This window comes from Phoxinus phoxinus (genome assembly GCF_949152265.1).
Source record: "Phoxinus phoxinus genome assembly, chromosome: 13".
Lineage (NCBI taxonomy): Eukaryota > Metazoa > Chordata > Actinopteri > Cypriniformes > Leuciscidae > Phoxinus > Phoxinus phoxinus.
Genome location: NC_136888.1, coordinates 34,014,780 through 34,035,014, shown reverse-complemented (window position 1 = coordinate 34,035,014; position 20,235 = coordinate 34,014,780). Strand labels below are relative to the sequence as shown.

The 20,235-nt window shown below is 38.3% G+C and overlaps 1 protein-coding gene across 1 annotated transcript in view; it reads left to right on the top strand.

Annotated features, from left to right (window-relative positions):
* pak6 (p21 (RAC1) activated kinase 6) overlaps positions 1 to 20,235 on the top strand; it is a 47,778-nt gene that overhangs the window by 12,698 nt on the left and 14,845 nt on the right. The window contains exons 2-3 of the mRNA XM_079634044.1: positions 10,006 to 10,231; positions 18,298 to 18,945. Of these exons, the coding sequence (XP_079490170.1) occupies positions 10,028 to 10,231; positions 18,298 to 18,945 (852 nt within the window). The 5' untranslated portion in view covers positions 10,006 to 10,027. The remainder of the gene's footprint in view (positions 1 to 10,005; positions 10,232 to 18,297; positions 18,946 to 20,235) is intronic.

The window sequence follows — 20,235 nt, the reverse complement described above, 5'->3', positions numbered from 1 at the left end:
TTCTAGAGTACTCGGGGGACGGGGCGTGTCCGTCATGAAAATGTTACGAAAATTAATGTTGACAAATAAAAATATGACATGTCTATGAAAACATGAACGTATGACTACAAAAAATATCACTGCTAGATTATGATGCATCAATGTTATCAAAAAAAAAAAAAAAGAGTAAATGATCTCCAGTAAACCGAAGCCGTTCTATGACACATCCTAGGGGATTAATAATCAGATATCTTAAATACATAACATTACAACTTGCCTTTGCACAAAATGGGCCCTATTGTAACACTCTGAGACGCAAGTATCAAACGCGAAACGCAAGTAACTCTGTGGGCGGATCCCGGCGCTGTTGCTATTATACCGGCGGGATAAATGACTCTTGCGCCCGACGCAAATCTAAAATGTGTTGGTCTGAAGTCTCTTCATTACTCATAGGTGTGGTTTGGGCGTAACGTGAAATAAACCAATCAGAGCGTCCTCTCACATTCCCTTTAAGAGCCGGCGCTTGTTCCACGGCGGATTGCTATTATAACGGCGGATTGCTATTATAACGGCGGATCGCTATTATAACGGCGGATTGCTATTATAACGGCGGATTGCTATTATAACGGCGGATTGCTATTATAACGGCGGATTGCTATTATAACGGCGGATTGCTATTATAACGGCGGATCGCTATTATAACGGCGGATCGCTATTATAACGGCGGATCGCTATTATAACGGCGGATTGCTATTATAACGGCGGATCGCTATTATAACGGCGGATCGCTATTATAACGGCGGATTGCTATTATAACGGCGGATTGCTATTATAACGGCGGATTGCTATTATAACGGCGGATCGCTAATATAACGGCGGATTGCTATTATAACGGCGGATCGCTATTATAACGGCGGATTGCTATTATAACGGTGGATTGCTATTATAACGGCGGATCGCTATTATAACGGTGGATTGCTATTATAACGGTGGATCGCTATTATAACGGCGGATCGCTATTATAACGGCGGATTGCTATTATAACGGTGGATTGCTATTATAACGGCGGATCGCTATTATAACGGCGGATTGCTATTATAACGGTGGATTGCTATTATAACGGTGGATTGCTATTATAACGGTGGATTGCTATTATAACGGCGGATCGCTATTATAACGGCGGATTGCTATTATAACGGCGGATCGCTAATATAACGGTGGATTGCTATTATAACGGCGGATCGCTATTATAACGGCGGATTGCTATTATAACGGCGGATTGCTATTATAACGGCGGATTGCTATTATAACGGCGGATTGCTATTATAACGGCGGATTGCTATTATAACGGCGGATCGCTATTATAACGGCGGATCGCTATTATAACGGCGGATCGCTAATATAACGGCGGATTGCTATTATAACGGCGGATCGCTATTATAACGGTGGATTGCTATTATAACGGTGGATTGCTATTATAACGGCGGATTGCTATTATAACGGCGGATTGCTATTATAACGGCGGATTGCTATTATAACGGCGGATTGCTATTATAACGGCGGATCGCTAATATAACGGCGGATTGCTATTATAACGGCGGATCGCTATTATAACGGCGGATTGCTATTATAACGGTGGATTGCTATTATAACGGCGGATTGCTATTATAACGGCGGATCGCTATTATAACGGCGGGTTTGCCGGCGCACGCCAGGAGCGGTTCACAGCCGAGGAGACCGACGTTCTCGTCAGGGCCGTAAAACACAGAGAAGTGACATTGTGTGAGGATGATGGAGAAACACACACACATTAGCGTCGGTTAAACAGGCGTATAATAATTTGGGTAAATGTGTAATCTAGATTTATGGCTATTAAATATCCTCACATCTTCATGGACACAACAATAATTTCCCTCGTGTGTTAATATTTTTCCTTGTAATAATGTATAATTTGCAAAAATAAAAACTGCTGCGTCTGTTTAGATTAGAGAAGCAAAGTGTGTGTGTTGTTCACACGCTACATAATGGCCAAGCACGCGCGCTTAAAATAGCATATGACTAACGCGCGGCGCCGCTGTCTTTAGACTGGGTTTCTCCTGGTCAGTGGCGGAGTTGTTTTCTGGAACTGCAGAATATCACCGGGGAACGTTTGCGCCGGAACACACTCCTCTTTTACCTGCTTTCAAATCCAGTTTCTCTTTAATTCAACGTTTTGGAAGGCGTGCGGTCTAACGCTAACAAATTAGACCTCAGGATCCGCCGGAAATGCATGCCGCAATAACCAATCAGAAAAAAGGGAAATATATTTTTTAAAGTCAGGACGATCGTCGCCGCTGTCACGAACGAGTACTCGATTACACCTGCCCATCACTAATAGATACACACACACACACACACGCTGCTGTGAGCATGTTAGATATAATTCTGCTGCATTAATAGATTAACAATACACTAACCCCATAGCAGATCTAGACAGGTGGAGCTGGGGAGGTGGAGGGGTTCAGAGGTACTCTTATAGACTAGCTTACAGCAAAAACAAATAACCAGACTATTTAAATGTTGAGCAAGCATTGGCCAATCAGCTTGTGCCATGCGGTAATGATGTGATTGCTTGCAGATTGCATGTAAAGGACCGACCAACCTGCGCCATCTAGAGTTTCGTGACTGAACTACAGTATATGCTCTTTATGAGTGACATGATCTTTTAAAATCTGTATGCAGTAATCATGAACAACTGCAAAAGAATGTCATTGAAATGCATTTGTAAAATAGGAAAAATATGAGTTTTATATCTTATAAGTGATAGTGCTGGGACAAATATAACACAAAAACACATCATACTTGTATATTTTGCATGCCGTACAAAAAGCCCCTGTGGTTCAATGCCTCATTCTGTCATCACAGAAAGCTGAACATCAGCACAGCTATGAGTGTTATCTCAATGATAATGGATTATATTACCCGAGGGCAACACAAATGGACCTCAAATTGAGACTTGTGGTACACTCGGAGGATTTGATGCTCTCTCTCGAACACGCACCAACTGTGAAATGCTTCCCGAGGCACGAATAAGAACCGGAAAATAATCTTCCTTTAAGAAGAATTGGACTTTTTCCAACCATACGGAAATGTAATATATGTACACATATGAAATATACATATATTAAATATATCCACATATATAAAATATATATGCCCATATATAAAACCTATTAGAAAATGGAACAATTGACATATAAAACCAGCCCATATATTTTATGTATTTATAATAGTGTCTTTTTATATACATGTCACATATATAATTATCAGTTTTCAAATAGAATTTGTGTAGTATTTGTTTTGTTTTTATGAGCTGGTCAAGAAGAGGTAAAATAATAATAAATAATACATTTTATTTATAAAAGATTCGAAAAATGAGATAGAAATTGAAATGAAATGTGGATATGTAGACTTGAAATAAAGAGTTAAATAGTAAATAGTTTGGCATATATAAATTAAACATATCAGTGACATATATGGTCAAAACATACAGTATTATATAAATAATAATCATATACATCATATTAATATTAGGGCTGTCAAAAGATTAATCGTGATTAATCACATCCAAAATAAAAGTTTGTGTTTCCATAATATATGTGTGTGTAGTGTACTGTGTATAATTATTTATATATATAAAAACACACACAATCATGTATATATTTAAGAAAAATTGGTTATATTTATATCTAAAATGTATATATAATATAAATTATATAAATGTATATACAGTATATAAATGCAATTATTCCTTAAATATATACATGAATGGGTGTGTATACATAATAATTCTAGACAGTATACACACATATATTATGTAAACACAAACTTTTATTTTGGATGTGATTAATCTTTTGACAGCCCTAATTAATATATGTCAATATACTCATTTAATATGGAAAATGTATATATGTTAAAAACCCATATCAACATATATGTAGAGATATGTATATATGTGATAGCAATATATTGTCTCATATTTAGCATATATGACGGCGTCACTAGAGATATAGGGACATATATGTCAAATATTACATTTCCGTATGGGCAAGCACACGACGAGAAGAAAAACTAATCTCAAAATAATCCTACCTTTTCTATTACAACGGACTAAACCAGTTCTGAACCTACAGTGATTGCAACATTATATTTTCCCAGTTGAAAGTGTTCAGGTCACTCCGTCCAGCCACCGCTCGATTTCAAACGCTGTCATCATATCAAATCTGGATTAAATGCTGTGACAGTGAAAACGGATTAGTCTTTTTGAAAGCTGATATTGCTGCTTTAGCTGCAGTATTTAAATGGATTATGATCCACATGGGATAAAGTCCTGGACAATATTAAGATAGATAAACAAATGCTTACAATGTGCTTTTCCTTAGATTAATGGATGAAGTACAGCTTTTAATAATGCAATCTGATTTACCATTAATACCAAAGGAAAAGCAAACTCTCACGTTTGGAAATCTCAACTCATGCATCCCAGCCAACAGGGAACGTTCTCTGAACTTAACGAACATTAAAGTTATGAGCAAACTGATGCCGGTTAACCCATTTGTGCCCATTTTTTTCTGAATGGTTTCATGCATATAGTCGTGTTAATAGTGTCCATGTGAACATTTTCTGAATTTTTTAGTGGAGTAAAGATGTCCAAATGTGGAATAAAAACATCAATAAACTGAGTAAAATTACATTTGTTAAAAAAAATGTTAAAGGATTAGTTCACTTTAAAAAAAACTTTTGCTGATAATTTACTCACCCCGATGTCATCCAAGATGTCCATGTCTTTCTTTCTTTAGTCGAAAAGAAATGAAGGTTTTTGATGAACACATTTCTCCATATAATGGACGTCAATGGGCCCCAAACGGGTCAAGGTCCAGATGACAGTGTCAGCGCCGCTTCAACGGGCTTTAAACGACACCAGACGATGAATACGGCTCTTATCTAGCGAAACCATCGTCATTTCAAACATAAATAAAAAAGTTTAAGTTTTATAAGCACAAATGCTCGCCTTGCTCTGTTCTGTGATGCGCGTTCGTGACGTCACGTAATACGCAGTTACGCTGAAAAGCATAAAGCAGCAAATAAAGTGTTCGATAGAAGTAGACAGAAGGGGCTGCAATATGCGTTCGAAGGCTTTATTCAAGACATACCGGAGAAACGCAAGCAACAACAAGGCATCCAAATAGAGGCAAAAGCATAACGGTCACAGTCAAAACATGAACCACCGCATATCCTAATCGAGACGGAGGCTGTGACTCACAATATCAGGAGCAACACTGTAATAACGATTATAGAAGTGAATACCCAGCTTTGCATGAACAAAGCAAATGGACTACGCGAGTATAAAGTTGTTTTTATTAGCAGCGTGTGCTAGCGTATCAACAATTAGGGTAGAGAACCGAAATCATAACCTAAAACTGTCTAACTAGTGTAACTTCACAGTAAGGTTAAAAGCTAAATTTACCTTAGAGCACAAAAGTGCCCCAGGCACAACGGTTAACCATATTTCTGATAAAACTACGACGGTAATAGCCTGCCGAGACCAAAAATATGAGACACCTGTGTTAAAGTCAATGGAGCGCTGTGAAGAAGTGTCGGACCGCTGTGGAGCTCGTTCTTGGCTGCGCTGTGATTGGCCAATCTACATTCTAGGGCGTGGCTTAGCCAAAGGCGAATTAGATTTTTGTTTGCTGGAATCGTTTCAAAAGCGACAGTTTGGTTTTGGATTACGTGACCATTAGCTGTAAAAACACAACGAAATCCATTTATAGGGACCACAGACTCCCATATGTGTGTGTGTGCTGACTGTGTAAAGGGATGCTTTCACCTGCCGTCAGGGATTATACCATAAACCCAATCTGACAAAACACATCACGAGCAATACTGAGGGGAAATGTGACCCTGGACCACAAAACCAGTCACATGGGTCAATTTTTCTGAAATTGAGATGTATAAATAATCTAATAGCTGAATAAATAATCTCTCCATTGATGTGTGGTTTGTTAGGATAGGACAATATTTGGCAGAGACACAACTATTGAAAATCTGGAATCTGAGGGAGCAAAAAAAAAAAAAATTCAGTGAATCAGTGACAGACTAAATGATTCATTAGACACTTTGTCTTAATATGTATTGACTCATTTATTTGTTTATTTAAATAATTGTTTTATATCTATTTGAATCTATTTACATGTATATATCTCTTATCTATTCAATGATCAGTCAGACAGACTAAATGATCCATTAGGCATTTTGTCTGAATATATATTTATTTAAATCTATTTATTTACATTTACATTTAAATAGTCTCTTTTCAATGAATCAGTTGTTAGACAGACTAAAATGAATCATTCGTGAATTCGTATTTACTTAAATTTATTTTATTTATTATTTTTATAATCTTTATCCAGTAACCATGAACAATTTGAAAGGTCTTGAAAAAAATCATGGACACTGATGGGTGAAAAAGTCTAGCAATTCTTCCTTTAAACCAAATGAAAAGAAAAAAACCCTGTTCTCTTTTAGTTAACTAAACTTTGACATGTGTGACCCTGGACCACAAAACCAGTCACATGGGTCAATTTTTCTGAAAGTGAGATGTATACATCATATAAAGCTGAATAAATAATCTCTCCATTGATGTGAGGTTTGTTAGGATAGGACAATATTTGGTCGAGACACAACTATTGAAAATCTGGAATCTGAGGAGCAAAAAAATGTAAACATTGAGAAAATCTCCTTTAAAGTTGTGCATTTATGTTCACGATTGTGCTGCATTCACTCACAAAAATACACGTTTTATATATTTACGGTAGGACATTTACTAAATATCTTCATGGAACATGATCTTAATATCCTCATGATTTTTGGCATAAAAGAAAAATGGATAATTTTGACCCATACAATGTATAGTTGAATATTGCCACAGATATACCCGTGCGGCTCCAGACTGGTGCTGTGGTCCAGGGTCATGTATGTTCTGTTCTATTAAACATAAACGCTACATGTTCACCACCGCTATCTTTGTTTTAAGGATCAGACTGACAGATGAAGTCTCTGGATTCAGTTAACACACACAGATCAATATTCGGCCCGGGTCTTCATGCAGACAGAAACCGAGAGAAGCATTTCTTCTCAAGGACGATCAGTTAAATGGTGTTTATTGCCATTATCAGATTGTAATAGACAGTGTGACGGCAGATTATACATCATATAAATCTGCTGCTTATGAAAAAGAGGAAAAATGTCAATTCTAGGAGTTTCTCTGTTATGTATCAGATGTTTACACCAATAAAAATAAAAATACACAAATGATTAGCGATAAAATGAATGTGAGATCTTTTCTGAAGCTCTTGAAGAGAGAAAGGGCTTCTTATGTTCATGTAAAGTGTATCCGCTTCATAATAGTTCTGTCAGATGTCAGTAATTAAACAGCCAAAGCTATTAGTTTGAGTGACAACTGTCGTATTTGTAACGTGACCCAGGTTGTTAGCGCTTCTGTCGATTTCCACACAAACCATCTCGTCTCTGCTCAGCCGTGTCGGGTCGATGTCCTCCAGGCCGAGCGCTGTGTGTTTCTGTTCATCTTACAGGCTCCGGGAAAACATGCTCTCTTTTTCAGGAGGAAAGATTAAGACTTTTCCTGAAGATACTAGATCTACAAACAACACGAGGAATACATTTTTGAGCTAACAGAAAATGTTCTGGCAACGTTAGGAGAACGTTCGTTCAAAGTCATCAGGTCTTTATTAATGTTTGCATAATTTATATACATCGTTCATGTAATGTTTTTTTTTTTTTCCTGAAGTGATGGACCTTCGTCTTAAGATTTTTTAAATGTTACAATTTTCTTTCGGAATGTTCAGAGAACATTCAAATGTAGCGTTCCCATAAGGTGTGAAGAATGATCAAATGGAATGTTCACTTAAAGTTCGCATAAACAGAAAAAAACACTTTTTCTGGAGGACATTCAGAAGTAACGTTTTCATAACTTAATGTGAACATTAGCAAAACATTATTATTAGAACATATTATTTTTTACATTTTGACTGGTGCAAAAAAAAACATAAGTGGAGGTTTTTTTAAAATGTAAAAACAGTTTTCACTCAGAAAACGCTATAAACACCAATAATCTCCACAGTGTTCATAAATGCTAAATGTTTAATATTATGAATTATTAAATAATTTTAAAATTACCAAAAGAGTCATGACCTAAACTAAACTAGAAACTTAAAATGACATCAAATATACAATGTCAGTCACAAATGGATGTTTTCCTGAACATCAGAGAGAGAGAGAGAGAGAGAGGGGGCGAGAGAGAGAGAGAGAGAGAGAGAGAGAGAGAGAGAGGAGAGAGAGAGGAGAGAGAGAGAGAGAGAGTGTGATAGAGAGAGAGAGAGAGAGAGAGAGAGAGGGAGAGAGAGAGAGTGTGATAGAGAGAGAGAGAGAGAGAGAGAGAGAGAGGGTGATAGAGAGAGTGTGATAGAGAGAGAGAGAGAGAGAGAGAGAGAGAGGGTGATAGAGAGAGTGTGATAGAGAGAGAGAGAGAGAGAGAGAGAGAGGGTGATAGAGAGAGTGTGATAGAGAGAGAGAGAGAGAGAGAGAGAGAGAGAGAGAGAGAGTGAGAGAGAGAGAGAGAGAGAGGGAGAGCGAGAGAGAGAGAGAGAGAGGGAGAGAGAGCGGTCACTCAGTGTGATGGGAGTTCAGCTTCTTTCTGTTCTTTTATCAAGTTAATGCTCTTTGAACCCAAAGGCACGGGCCAGAGGCCTTCAGCGTTCCCTGTCTGTCATCTAAAGGGCAGGCAGAATGAGTAAGCCCTAATTGAGGAGATATACTTCATTTCAGAAGCGAGCACACACACACACACACACACACACACACACACGGCTGCCGATAGCGTGTTCTCAAGCACAAAAGCCTTCGATGTACAGGAGCAGACAACAGAAGATGTGCATGTCAGAATGTCCTCTTTGCTGATTAAAGTGCTGACAGTGAATCAGTGTAGATATGTCTGTGTTGGACTTTCTATTTTAAGAACAAAGATGACTTGATATTTCTTTTGCTTTAAGGCAATGCAACACATTTCGGCCAGCTTCGCCTTTCATGCAACAAAAGGAACAAAAATAGAAATGCATGAAAGCATATTCTTTAGGATGATTGAAAAACAACACATTTCACTTTCAATAGATATTTGTATGATGGTTAGTAGTATTGTATTATTTGAAGTAATCATAAATTAATATAGTAATCATTCAAAAACATGTATATAAAAAATTATGCAATAAAGTACTCATGGTATCACCACAGTGTTTTCTTTAGAGTCTGGATACACACTTCTATAAAGGATATAATAATGTAGTGATTTGCATCTATATTCATTTTAAAATATCAATTTGTAAAGATATGCATCATATTTTCTGTGTAACAACGAATAGAAGTATTATAATGTATTATAATTATAAATCAACTTTTAAAAGTAACTTGACTTGAATAAAGATTGTATCAATTACATCGTTACACCAGTAGGCGGCGACAAGAGAATGTTAAAAATGTGTTTTTCATTGAATCATTGATTAAAGAGATTCATTAAAAAACGCTGATTCATCCAGTAATGAAACAAGTGAAGTATTTATGAGTGAGTCATTGAATCGTTCATTCAAGATATTCGTTCAAAAAACGCTGATTCATCCAGTAATGAAACAATTGAAGTATTTATAAGTGAGTCATTGAATCGTTCATTCAAGAGATTCGTTCAAAAACACTGATTCATACAGTAATGAAACAAGTGAAGTATTAATGAGTGAGTTATTGAATCATTCACCATTCAAAATAATTCTATATTTTGTCAAAACCTCTAGTAAATGATGTGTTTAGTTGTCTGTTCAGAATCATGATCTCTATTTTTTTTTTATGTCTCCAGAATAGCGCAGCTCTAGTGTTAACTAATTTGTTTTATGTTTCTTTCATATTTCTGTGTTTTGAAAGGTCTCTGCTGTAGTATCTGACAATGTTTCGCAAAAAGAAGAAGAAGAGGCCGGAGATTTCGGCACCGAAGAACTTCGAGCATCGTGTTCATACGTCTTTCGACGCCAAGCGAGGGGTCTTCGTCGGCCTTCCCACACAATGGCAGAGTTTAATAGAAAACCTCCGGAGACCCAAACCCATGGTGGACCCGTCCAGGATAACACCGGTGGAGCTCAAACCAAAGAAGGTCAGAATTACATCTCGGATGTTGAGAAATATCCCACAATGCCATGATAGACCATTTCAGTTCACTTTCATTTGATTGGAAAACCATCCGTATCTCCTCAGCAACTGCATTGCATAGGAAAACATTAAGAGCCTGAGCAGACAGATGTGTAGAACCAGAGATGGTCTAATAAGGGGAGAACTGCCACTCCCAGTAAACTTCCGGCTTCTGACTGGTTGCAGTTCCACTCTGGCTCCACATGAGGGCGCTCACAGGACGAGTGCAGAATGAATGGAGGTCTATGGAGCTGTACCCCTCAAAATCCACTTTTCTCAGGATATCATTTTTTGTCTAGTAATTTGAATGTTGTATTCGAAAGGAGATGCAAAGAAATTACACATTGCTGGTGTTATATTTTTTAGAGTCACTTATTTGCTTTAAAAAGTCTTTTAAAATGTAAATGACGTCATACACATCGTACGAGCACAGGTACACAGGTAAACACACAACACAGCGGACACAGGTATTGTATTTCGACTTTTTTTCTCTAAAATTTTACGAGTTTAATCTTGCATTATAATGACTTTAATCTCGAGATGGTTTTATTTTTTTATTATTGCTTGGCCCTAATCCTCTTCCGTATGTTTCAAATGTTAGGTTGATATCTCAGAAAAAGAGCGTTCAGTGAGATTTAGTTTGGGCGCAGTACCACACTTCTCCACTAGTGGACATTACTGCCCATATAGGGATCTCCCAGTCACGTGACCCCTAGCCGCGTGTCAGCCATTTTGACGGAATACATCCGTCAGCTACTCAGTGGCAATGGAACTATTGATAGGGGTGTGTAATATATATCATTATTATTATACTAATAATATAATTATTTTATAATTAGCCTAAATATTGCAATACTTTGCACTACAGTATTGATATAATTGCGTGCGCAAAATATCTCGATATTGAACAGAATCTATTTTTTCCCCCACCACTATTATTAGCGCAGCGGCCGTCACCTAACGTTAACTCTTCACGTCATGTCATCGCATTATTAGCATCACAAAAAGATACAAGAGGAAGATAAAGGAATTAGGAATCATAGATCCACATGAAGCACAAGTTCTTTTTACAGGCATTAAATGTGTAGAAAAACTTCCTAACATTGAGTTCGGTGACATTTACAGCTACCTTATTCACTTCCCATCACGCTAACATTACACCGGAGCTTCATCAAAAGCATACAAAAGCTTAACGTTAGCAGGCTATCGGTATCACGAGTGCGGATGGGTCAGCAACTCTTTTATTTGGACGCCAGCGGGAAAGGAATTTTCAATCATTACCAAGTTGGTCAATGTATTTTTATCACCAAATTATAGTGACGTTACCTGTAATCATTTTTAAACTGAGTTTACAGGAGAAAACGCAAAACAAAATCACCTGTTTATTGCCACCAACCACTTGTTTCTCCGTTTTATTTATTTTGGGATACGGTACAAAGATATTCCTTTTGTATGATCACGTATCTGATCGCATCCAACTGCACAGCATCGCTCGGGCATGATAGGAATATTTCGCGACGAGCTGTATATCACCGGCGGTTTAGCATTTTCTATTCCGTCAAGATGGCTGCTCCAAATGGCGTGACGTCACGCGGGACGTCCCTATAAGGGCGCCTCCATTTCCATATGTTGTTTGAGTCTGAACCATTATTTTTACAATTTTTATACAATTTAGGAAGTAGACATCCTATTCAGAAGTAGTGTTGGAAGTTTGGCAGATTTTTAAATGAATTCAACCTCTAAGAAACACAAAAGATCACGTATGTGCATTATAGCTCGCTGCACATCACTAATGCTGAATCTATTATTGTTTTCTTTATATTTAAAACATTTTCAGACCTTTTTTTCTAAAATAATTGAACGGATGCTATCATTTGAACTCTTGGCATGAAAACAAACTGAGGTTTCTACCATTCTTTCATGATTTTTCATGTTCATCACTATTTCAAAATAAAGGTCTAAACACGCCTCAGGAGTATGAACATATTCTTGTTGCAAATTGATAAATTACGGCTCCTCTGTCATTTATTTTGAAAATCAGTCACCAAAAATGAAAACTAGAGACTGTAAGCTTTCAAATGATATATAGTTTGTCAAGATTAGTTTAGGTTTAGTACTGTTTTAAATATGTAATGGCTGTGCAATGCCAATAAAAGGGTTTTTAACAGTTTTTATGCCCATGACCTGTAAATGTATGATTATTAATCTCAACACCCTCCTCAATCTGTCAGCAAAGCATCTCCACTGGTTCCAGTTTTGGCTTTTTTCAATTGGGACGAGGCTTGAATTTAAGTAGAGAATGCAGGTCTTAATCTTGTGTTTCCCCTCGAGGGAAGGTACCGGCGCTCAGAGACACATGTTTTCTCCTCTGTCACACCGGCTTCTTCTCTATCACAGGCCTCAACTAACAGCCCTGCTGTGAACACCGGTCCAGAGCGCTGAATCCTCGGAGGGAGACAAGATTTATTACCTCACGCTGGCAATTAATAATGATGCATGCGGCCGCCACCACAGCGAGACTCGGGCGTAAAAACTGCAACCACGAGCAAAAGAGCAGAGCTCTCGAACATCATCAAAATATGCCTTCATAGAAAGCAACTTGCTCTGAGTTACTTCATGAATGTGATCTCAGAGTGTTTGATGGTGAAATAAAATGCATTTTGAATGAATGATTTTCAAACATTCTTAAAGGAACACTCCTATTTTTTTGGGAAAAAGAGATTTTCCATCTCCCCTGCACTGAAAAAAAAATGCAAGTTGTTAACTTTAAAAAGCAAGTTACCTTGTTGCCTTAAAATTTTGAGTTTGTTGTAATTAAAAATTTGAGTTAATACAATGAAGAAGAATGGTTTAATAAACAGAAACTCAAAATAGTATGTTATCTTCACTACATTAGTTATCAAGTTGATTTGACAAAAGATAAAAAGTTGTGATAACAAAATCATGAAAATATTTTTTTTACAGTGTAGAGTTACACAGTTTTACCGTTTTCGCATCCATTCAGCCGATCTCCGGGTCTGGCGGTAGCACTTTTAGCATAGCTTAGCATAGATAATTGAATCTGATTAGACCGTTAGCATCTCTCTCAAAAAAATGACCAAAGAGTTTTGATATTTTACCCATTTATAACTTGACTCTTCTGTAGTTACATCATGTACTAAGACCGACAGAAAATGAAAAGTTGTGATTTTCTAGACCAATATGACTAGGAACTAAACTCTCATTCGTGCGTAATAATCAAGGAACTGCTGCCGTACCAGCGGCGCAATGATATTATTTAGGGGCCCTAAAATATTGTCTTGGGGAAAAGGGGGTCTCAGACAAAAAAAGGTTGGGAACAACTGCGCTAAAGCACAAGTGAGTTTGAGGCTGTTTCGTGAATCATTCTGACTGACTCAATAAAGAAAACTGGTTCATTGGGAATCAGACATTCATCATTGTCATGAGTGCACGAAACGTCACTTTCAAACAAATCAAGATGGCGATGATGATGATGTCTATATGAAGTAGTACAAAATCACATTTTTAGTTGCATTTGCGATAATTTTAGTCACAATCTGGAGCCATAGCTTAGAAATCTTCAAAGTATTAAAGGATTAAAGCAGTGCAATGATATTACACAGCGCCTGAAAATAGTCCCCAGCTCGGTAACTTCCAGTGTGAGCGGCACTAAGTGTGTAATATCATTGCGCTGCTGGTACGGCATTATTACGCAGGAATGAGAGGATAGTTCCTAGTCATATTGGTCTAGAAAATCACAACTTTTCATTTTCCATCGGTCTTAGTACACGATGTAACTACAGAAGAGACAAGTTTTAAATAGGAAAAATATCGAAACTCTTTGGTAATTTTTTTGAGAGAGATGCTAACGGTCTAATCAGATTCAATTATCTATGCTAAGCTATGCTAAAAGTGCTACCGCCAGACCCGGAGATCGGCTGAATGGATTCGAAAACGGTAAAACTGTTTAACTCTCGGGGAGATGGAGAATGAGCCTATTTCCCCCAAAAAAGTGGAGTGTTCCTTTAAACCAAAATACCTTTAGTTGAAAAGCAAAATTACTTAAAAGTCTCCCTGTGGTGTAAATCCAGCTTTTAATGTAGTTTATGTGTGTATGTGGTGTTATTAATCTGCTTTAACACACACCATGTGTAAGTTCATAAGTGGACAGCATTGCTGAGTATTTTCTCCTTAAAACTGCAGTGAACCAAAGACAGTCTCAAAAACACGGTTTGAAATCGCTGGTGTTTCTGACGTCACACACTACCTTGTAACCAATCAGATCAACGTGTGATCGTCAACCAGTGGATCTCTGAGCTGAGTGAGTGGAGGCGGGGCTCATATGCATATTCATAGAAACACGCATACTAAATGAGGCACGAGTTACATTCAAGCTATTTCAAGGCATGACTTTTTTTCCCCTGGTAAAAAAACAAACATTTAAATTAGGGCTGGGATAAACGATTATTTTTTAAACGATTAATCTAGCGATTATTTTTCCCGATGCATCGATTAATCTAACGATTATTTTCCCCAGTCCGATTCGATTATCGATTATCTGCCCATTAATTGACTATAATAGCAATTTATACATGTTGATTTACATGTCTGAATGAAAAAAAACATGAATTCCTTAACATTGCAATAGCCTATATGTTTATTGCTCTTAAAATTCCAAAATAAAACATTGTACAAGTGCATGCATTTCTTAGTCAGAGGTAGCATTCAATAAAACCTTGATTAAATATCAACAAGTAGGCTAATCAAATCCTATGTGTGTAATATAAAGATTTCAGATTAATATATTCGTTTTCCTTAAAATTTGAATTAACAGAACAACTTAAACACTTTGCAGTTTGAATGATGTCCTGTAAACAAAATGACGGAGTATGTTTTTGTTTCCACTGTTCGATCGCGCCTCACACTCACACACACACACACATAATTAAACACTCTGCGACTTTGCGATCGCGCCTCTCTCTCTCTCTCACACACACACACACACATAATCAAACACTCTGCGACTTTTCGATCGCGCCTCTCTCTCTCTCACACACACACGCGTACACAAATATAATCAAACACTCTGCGACTTTGCGATCGCGCCTCTCTCTCTCACACACACACACAGACACACACACACACACATAATCAAACACTCTCAGACTTTTCGATCGCGCCCGCGCCTCTCTCTCTGCCGTGGTGCTAGAATGGAAGGCCATCTCCATTTTGCAAAGACGACATATCAGGGAATTGTTTCCTTTTTAATTAAAGAATTCCCACACTTTAGAGGAACGAGTGCGTGCCGCCTTGCACTTCTGAAAGTCTGAGGAGCGAGTGGTGTTGCTACTACTCTCCGACGCCGCCATTTTTGTTTTGGGTCTGACGAATCGACGTGCATATTTTGCGTCGACGTATTTTTTGCGTCGACGTCATCGATGACGTCGACGCGTTGTCCCAGCCCTAATTTAAATATGTAATTTTGGTGATCAAAGATGAGTTTTAAGGGATAAAATGATTGACTACAGCGGGACTTTAAGATATTAACTCGTTTTCTGCAAAAATGCACCAAAATGAAGTGAAAACAAATATGGGGCCAATGGGGTAAAAAAAAATATGTTTTCCCATTTGGGTAAATTTTTCAGAAAACAAACATGACAAAACTAGATATCTTTATGTTTAGATATTTGTACTGGAAAACAAGACAAAAATACTAAATAGGAAGCTCATGTTATCAAAATGGGCTCCGCACCTTCATTTGTGGACGTTGTTAGCCGCCAGTTGTCCTTTCTCTTCTCTCTCTCCGCCTGTTGTTGAACATGTGCCCTGAGCTCGTGTCACTTCTGTCAAAACCTCTGTGAATAAAGCACACGACAGCTGTCAGTAAATACTGCAAATATGAAATACACACACTTGAATGTCATGACTTTTCTAAGAAATATGTGTGCGCTCGCTGTGACTGTCCTCAGTATATGATTTATTGGGTCATTGTTAGGAAGCAGTGCCTTTGTTATAAAGTGTTTTTGTTTTGTTATTCATTTTTTTTCATTATAATAAAAAAGTGAGCTGCAAAAATGGCATTTTTTTTGCAAACTGGACAGACAAATGGATATAATTTGTGTTTTTCCTTTTACATTTTTTTGCTGTTCACATTCGTCACAGCTTTAAAATGTTTTAACTTTGCTTTGGTCTTTATTTTCAAGGAAAAAATCTGTCCATCATTTAGAAATGACATTTTTGCAGCTCTTTCTTTTTTTATTACAATGGGAATAAAACATCAACAAAGCCAGCGTTGGGGCTAACACGCGAGTTACGTAATCAGATTACCTCTTCAAGGAAGTAGTAAAGTAATACAACATTACTTTTGAATTTAGGCCTACATCAAAATATCCAAGTTACTTTTTTTAAATAAGTAACGCAAATTACTTTGTTTTCCTATTTATTGACTGACAGCTCTCTTGACCACATGTGCGTATCGTTGTCATGTAAACATGCCCTAAATGTGAAAATTTACTCATCTCACTTACACAAAAACAGATTTAGTATTCCTCAAAACAGTGAGATGCAAACTCAGAATATGACGCAAACCTGCAGTAATTAAATAACACAAATATACTTTATGTATTTAATCTCACTTTATTTACCTGTGTCTGTGCTGCTGACATTGATGATCCAATTGAAGCATATGAATAAGCAAAAATGACATGAAGTGTGTGTTTGATGTGCTTCTCCTGTGTGCTATTCTTCTGTGATCCAGAGTGGCAGAAGCTGCCAGGTTTGTTTGAGCGGCGCCCTCTACTGTACAGGTGTGGATCTGCATTTCCTTCAGCTTGAGGCGTATTCATTTCACTTTAGGTGTGAAAGGACCTTTTCATTTGCCAAAAATAGAAGAAGAAGAGTTTCTTTCCTCAGGCCATCTACCTCATGAACAGTTAAATGCCCCACTGGGCAATAATCATGTGCAATACACAACACTATTTATGCTTATATTTACCATTCACATCCCCATGCATCTGTATATAACATACCTGTACATTGTCTATTTTGAATTTTGTGTATTTTTATATACATTTATTTGTATTATCTGTGTGTTGTCGCTGTTATTCTGTCTGTGCACTGGAAGCTTCTGTCACCAAGACAAATTCCTTGTGTGTATAAAATAAACCTCTTGCATACTTAGCAATAAAGCTCATTCTGCTTATGATTCTGATTAAAAAACAAACAAGCAAGCCCAGCCCAGGTGAGAAAAAGTAATAATAAAATAACGTAACAGTGCTTTCCATAAAAAAAAGTATCCAAATTAGTTACTTTTTAGGGAGTAACACAATATTGTTGTGTTTTTTAAACGTTTTATATAAACGTTATAAACGTTTTTTTCTTGAATTTTTTTTTCCCGTTCCTTAAAATATCTTGAATGTAACTCGACACCCTCGCCTCATTTATTATGTGTGGCTCTATGAATATGCAAATGAGCCCCGCCTCCACTCACTCACTCAGAGATCCACTGGTTGACGATCACACGTTGATCTGATTGGTTACAAGGTAGTGTGTGACGTCAGAAACACCAGCGATTTCACACCGTGTTTTTGAGACTGTCTTTGGTTCACTGCAGTTTTAAGCAGAAAATACTTAGCAATGCTGTCCACTTACCACTTATTAAACACATGGTGTGTGTTAAAGCAGATTAAAAACACCACATAGACACATAAACAACATTAAAAGCTTGATTTTCACCACAGGGGGACTTTAAAAGTAACTTTTCATATACTAATAAGCAGATATGCATTCATATCATCCATAAATGAAGACAAAATCATCCAAAATGAACAAAACAGGCTCTTTGCTTTGGTCTTTATCAGCAAGAACAGAACTCCTCAGACGAGTCACTCAGTGTTTCTCAAACACAGAAATAGGCTCCTCAGAGGAAAGTGTGATTTTGAGTTCATCCGCACCCAGGTGAATTCACACGCTCTTTAAATAGCGCCGCGTTTCACTTCGCATTAATCATACAGCGCCTCTCCTCTTCCCCAGACCATCGTGCGAGGCACTATGATCGGCCACGGAGACTACATCTCAGCCATGCTGTCCGACATGAGCCGGCTGTCCGTCACCAGCTCCAACTCCCTGCGCAAGAGCAGCCCGTCGGCGCGCAAGAGAGCGCAGTCGCTCGGCCGCCTGGGCGAGGTGAACGAGGCCGACGCCTATCAGTATGAAGGACTGGACGAGGCCGAATCGCACTGGGGCGACAAGTCACGAAACATCCACAGCGAGAGCGGCACGCCGTACCTGGGCCTGAAGAAGAGCGTCACGCTTCAGCCCAACGGCGTCCTCCCCAGGGCCAAATCCACTTATGAGGTTAGCATGAGCATTCTGGAAGGGGCTCCACCCCATCCCACCCTCCCTGCACCTCCACCGCCCCCGTTCCCCGTCCCTCCGCCGCCCCGATCCATGTATCTCGGCGGAGATCTCGGGAGCCCCACTGAGAGGCTCATGATGAGACGAGAGTTTCCCATCGTGTTCGCACACAACCACAGGCCCATCACCTGCTTCTACAGCCCCACGATGCCCATGCAGCATCCGCACGGAGACAGCCTCACGCCGGACATGAGGAGCGCTAACAGACTGCTGGTGCACCCGCAGAACAGCCCTGGGAGACCCTACTCCTCGTATGACCTGAAGGTAAACACACATGCAGGCACGTGCACACACAGACATAAAAGGGGGCTTGAGCACCTGTGCCCGGTTGCATAAAGCACCTTAAGTTTTTCCACTTAAGTTTTTGACACTTAAGGGGCGATTTCCCCTTACCTAAGAGAATAACTTAAGGGTGTTGCATATAATCTCTTAAACGATTCTCTTAGGTAAGGGAAACATTTAAGTGTTTCACGACAGCGATCCTGGATTCACGTTATAAAAGTCTGTTGTTGCCATAGATACGCAAAACACTAACACAAGCGGGAAAGAGCCCCTGCAACCCGGTGAACCACTCTGCTGACAGACGACTTATGAACGTGGAAAACATCTCCCACTATCGTCTGAAAACTCCCAGTTGCAAAAAAACGCAGTGCTATAAGCAGTTGTAACACCGCAGGTAAAGAGTGGTTGCGATGTGTGACACGGTCAAGGTTGCCGTCTAGTTTGTTAGTGATGTCAAATATTGCACGTCGATCAAAACGGTATTCATGCAACAATAGGGTTCTCCCTATCCCTAAAAATGATTCTTGGCACATAATTATCTTCAGCTGGTTCCATAAATTCAGCCATGTCGTCTTATTTTTTGTCCGCGTTACTCTTAAGGTTACGATTTCCAAACCTTAAGTTATACTTAGGGAAATGCCCGTTAAGGGGTTTTATGCAACACTTAACGCTTTTTAAGGGATCACTTAAGTGAAAAAACAGCATTTAAGGGAAATTCTAAGTGTTTATGACGTTTCACTTAAAACAAACAGTTAAGTAACACTCAAGGGTATTTTTCTGCAACACCCTTAGGTTTAAGAGAAACATAAGGGCGAACTTAAGGGAAAATTTCACTTAAGGTGCTTTATGCAACCGGGCACTGGCCTTTTTATTCCTGGAGAGAAAGTGCCCTTTTTTCTGGGGTGCTTTTTTTTTCATTTTTGAAAAATAATATATATTCCTGTTTGCACACAGATTCCCTGTCAAACATATATTTATTGAAATAAATAAATAATTTGACACAAAATATTGATTTAAAAGGGAGTTTATTGATTTAAACCCCATTGTATTGCTTCCGCTAAAGAAAATAGTACGCTCCGTCCGTCTCTACGGTTAGAATCCCGTGAGTCCATAGCAACGCTCTGTTTTTCATGGCAACGGTCAGTTATTCTCCGCACAGCGGTGTGTTATCAAGAAATAACAGACCGCATTCTACATTGGAATTCAACCAAGCCATGTAATAAAATAAGTTAGTAATAAAATAAGCATATATCACCACCAGATGATATGCTT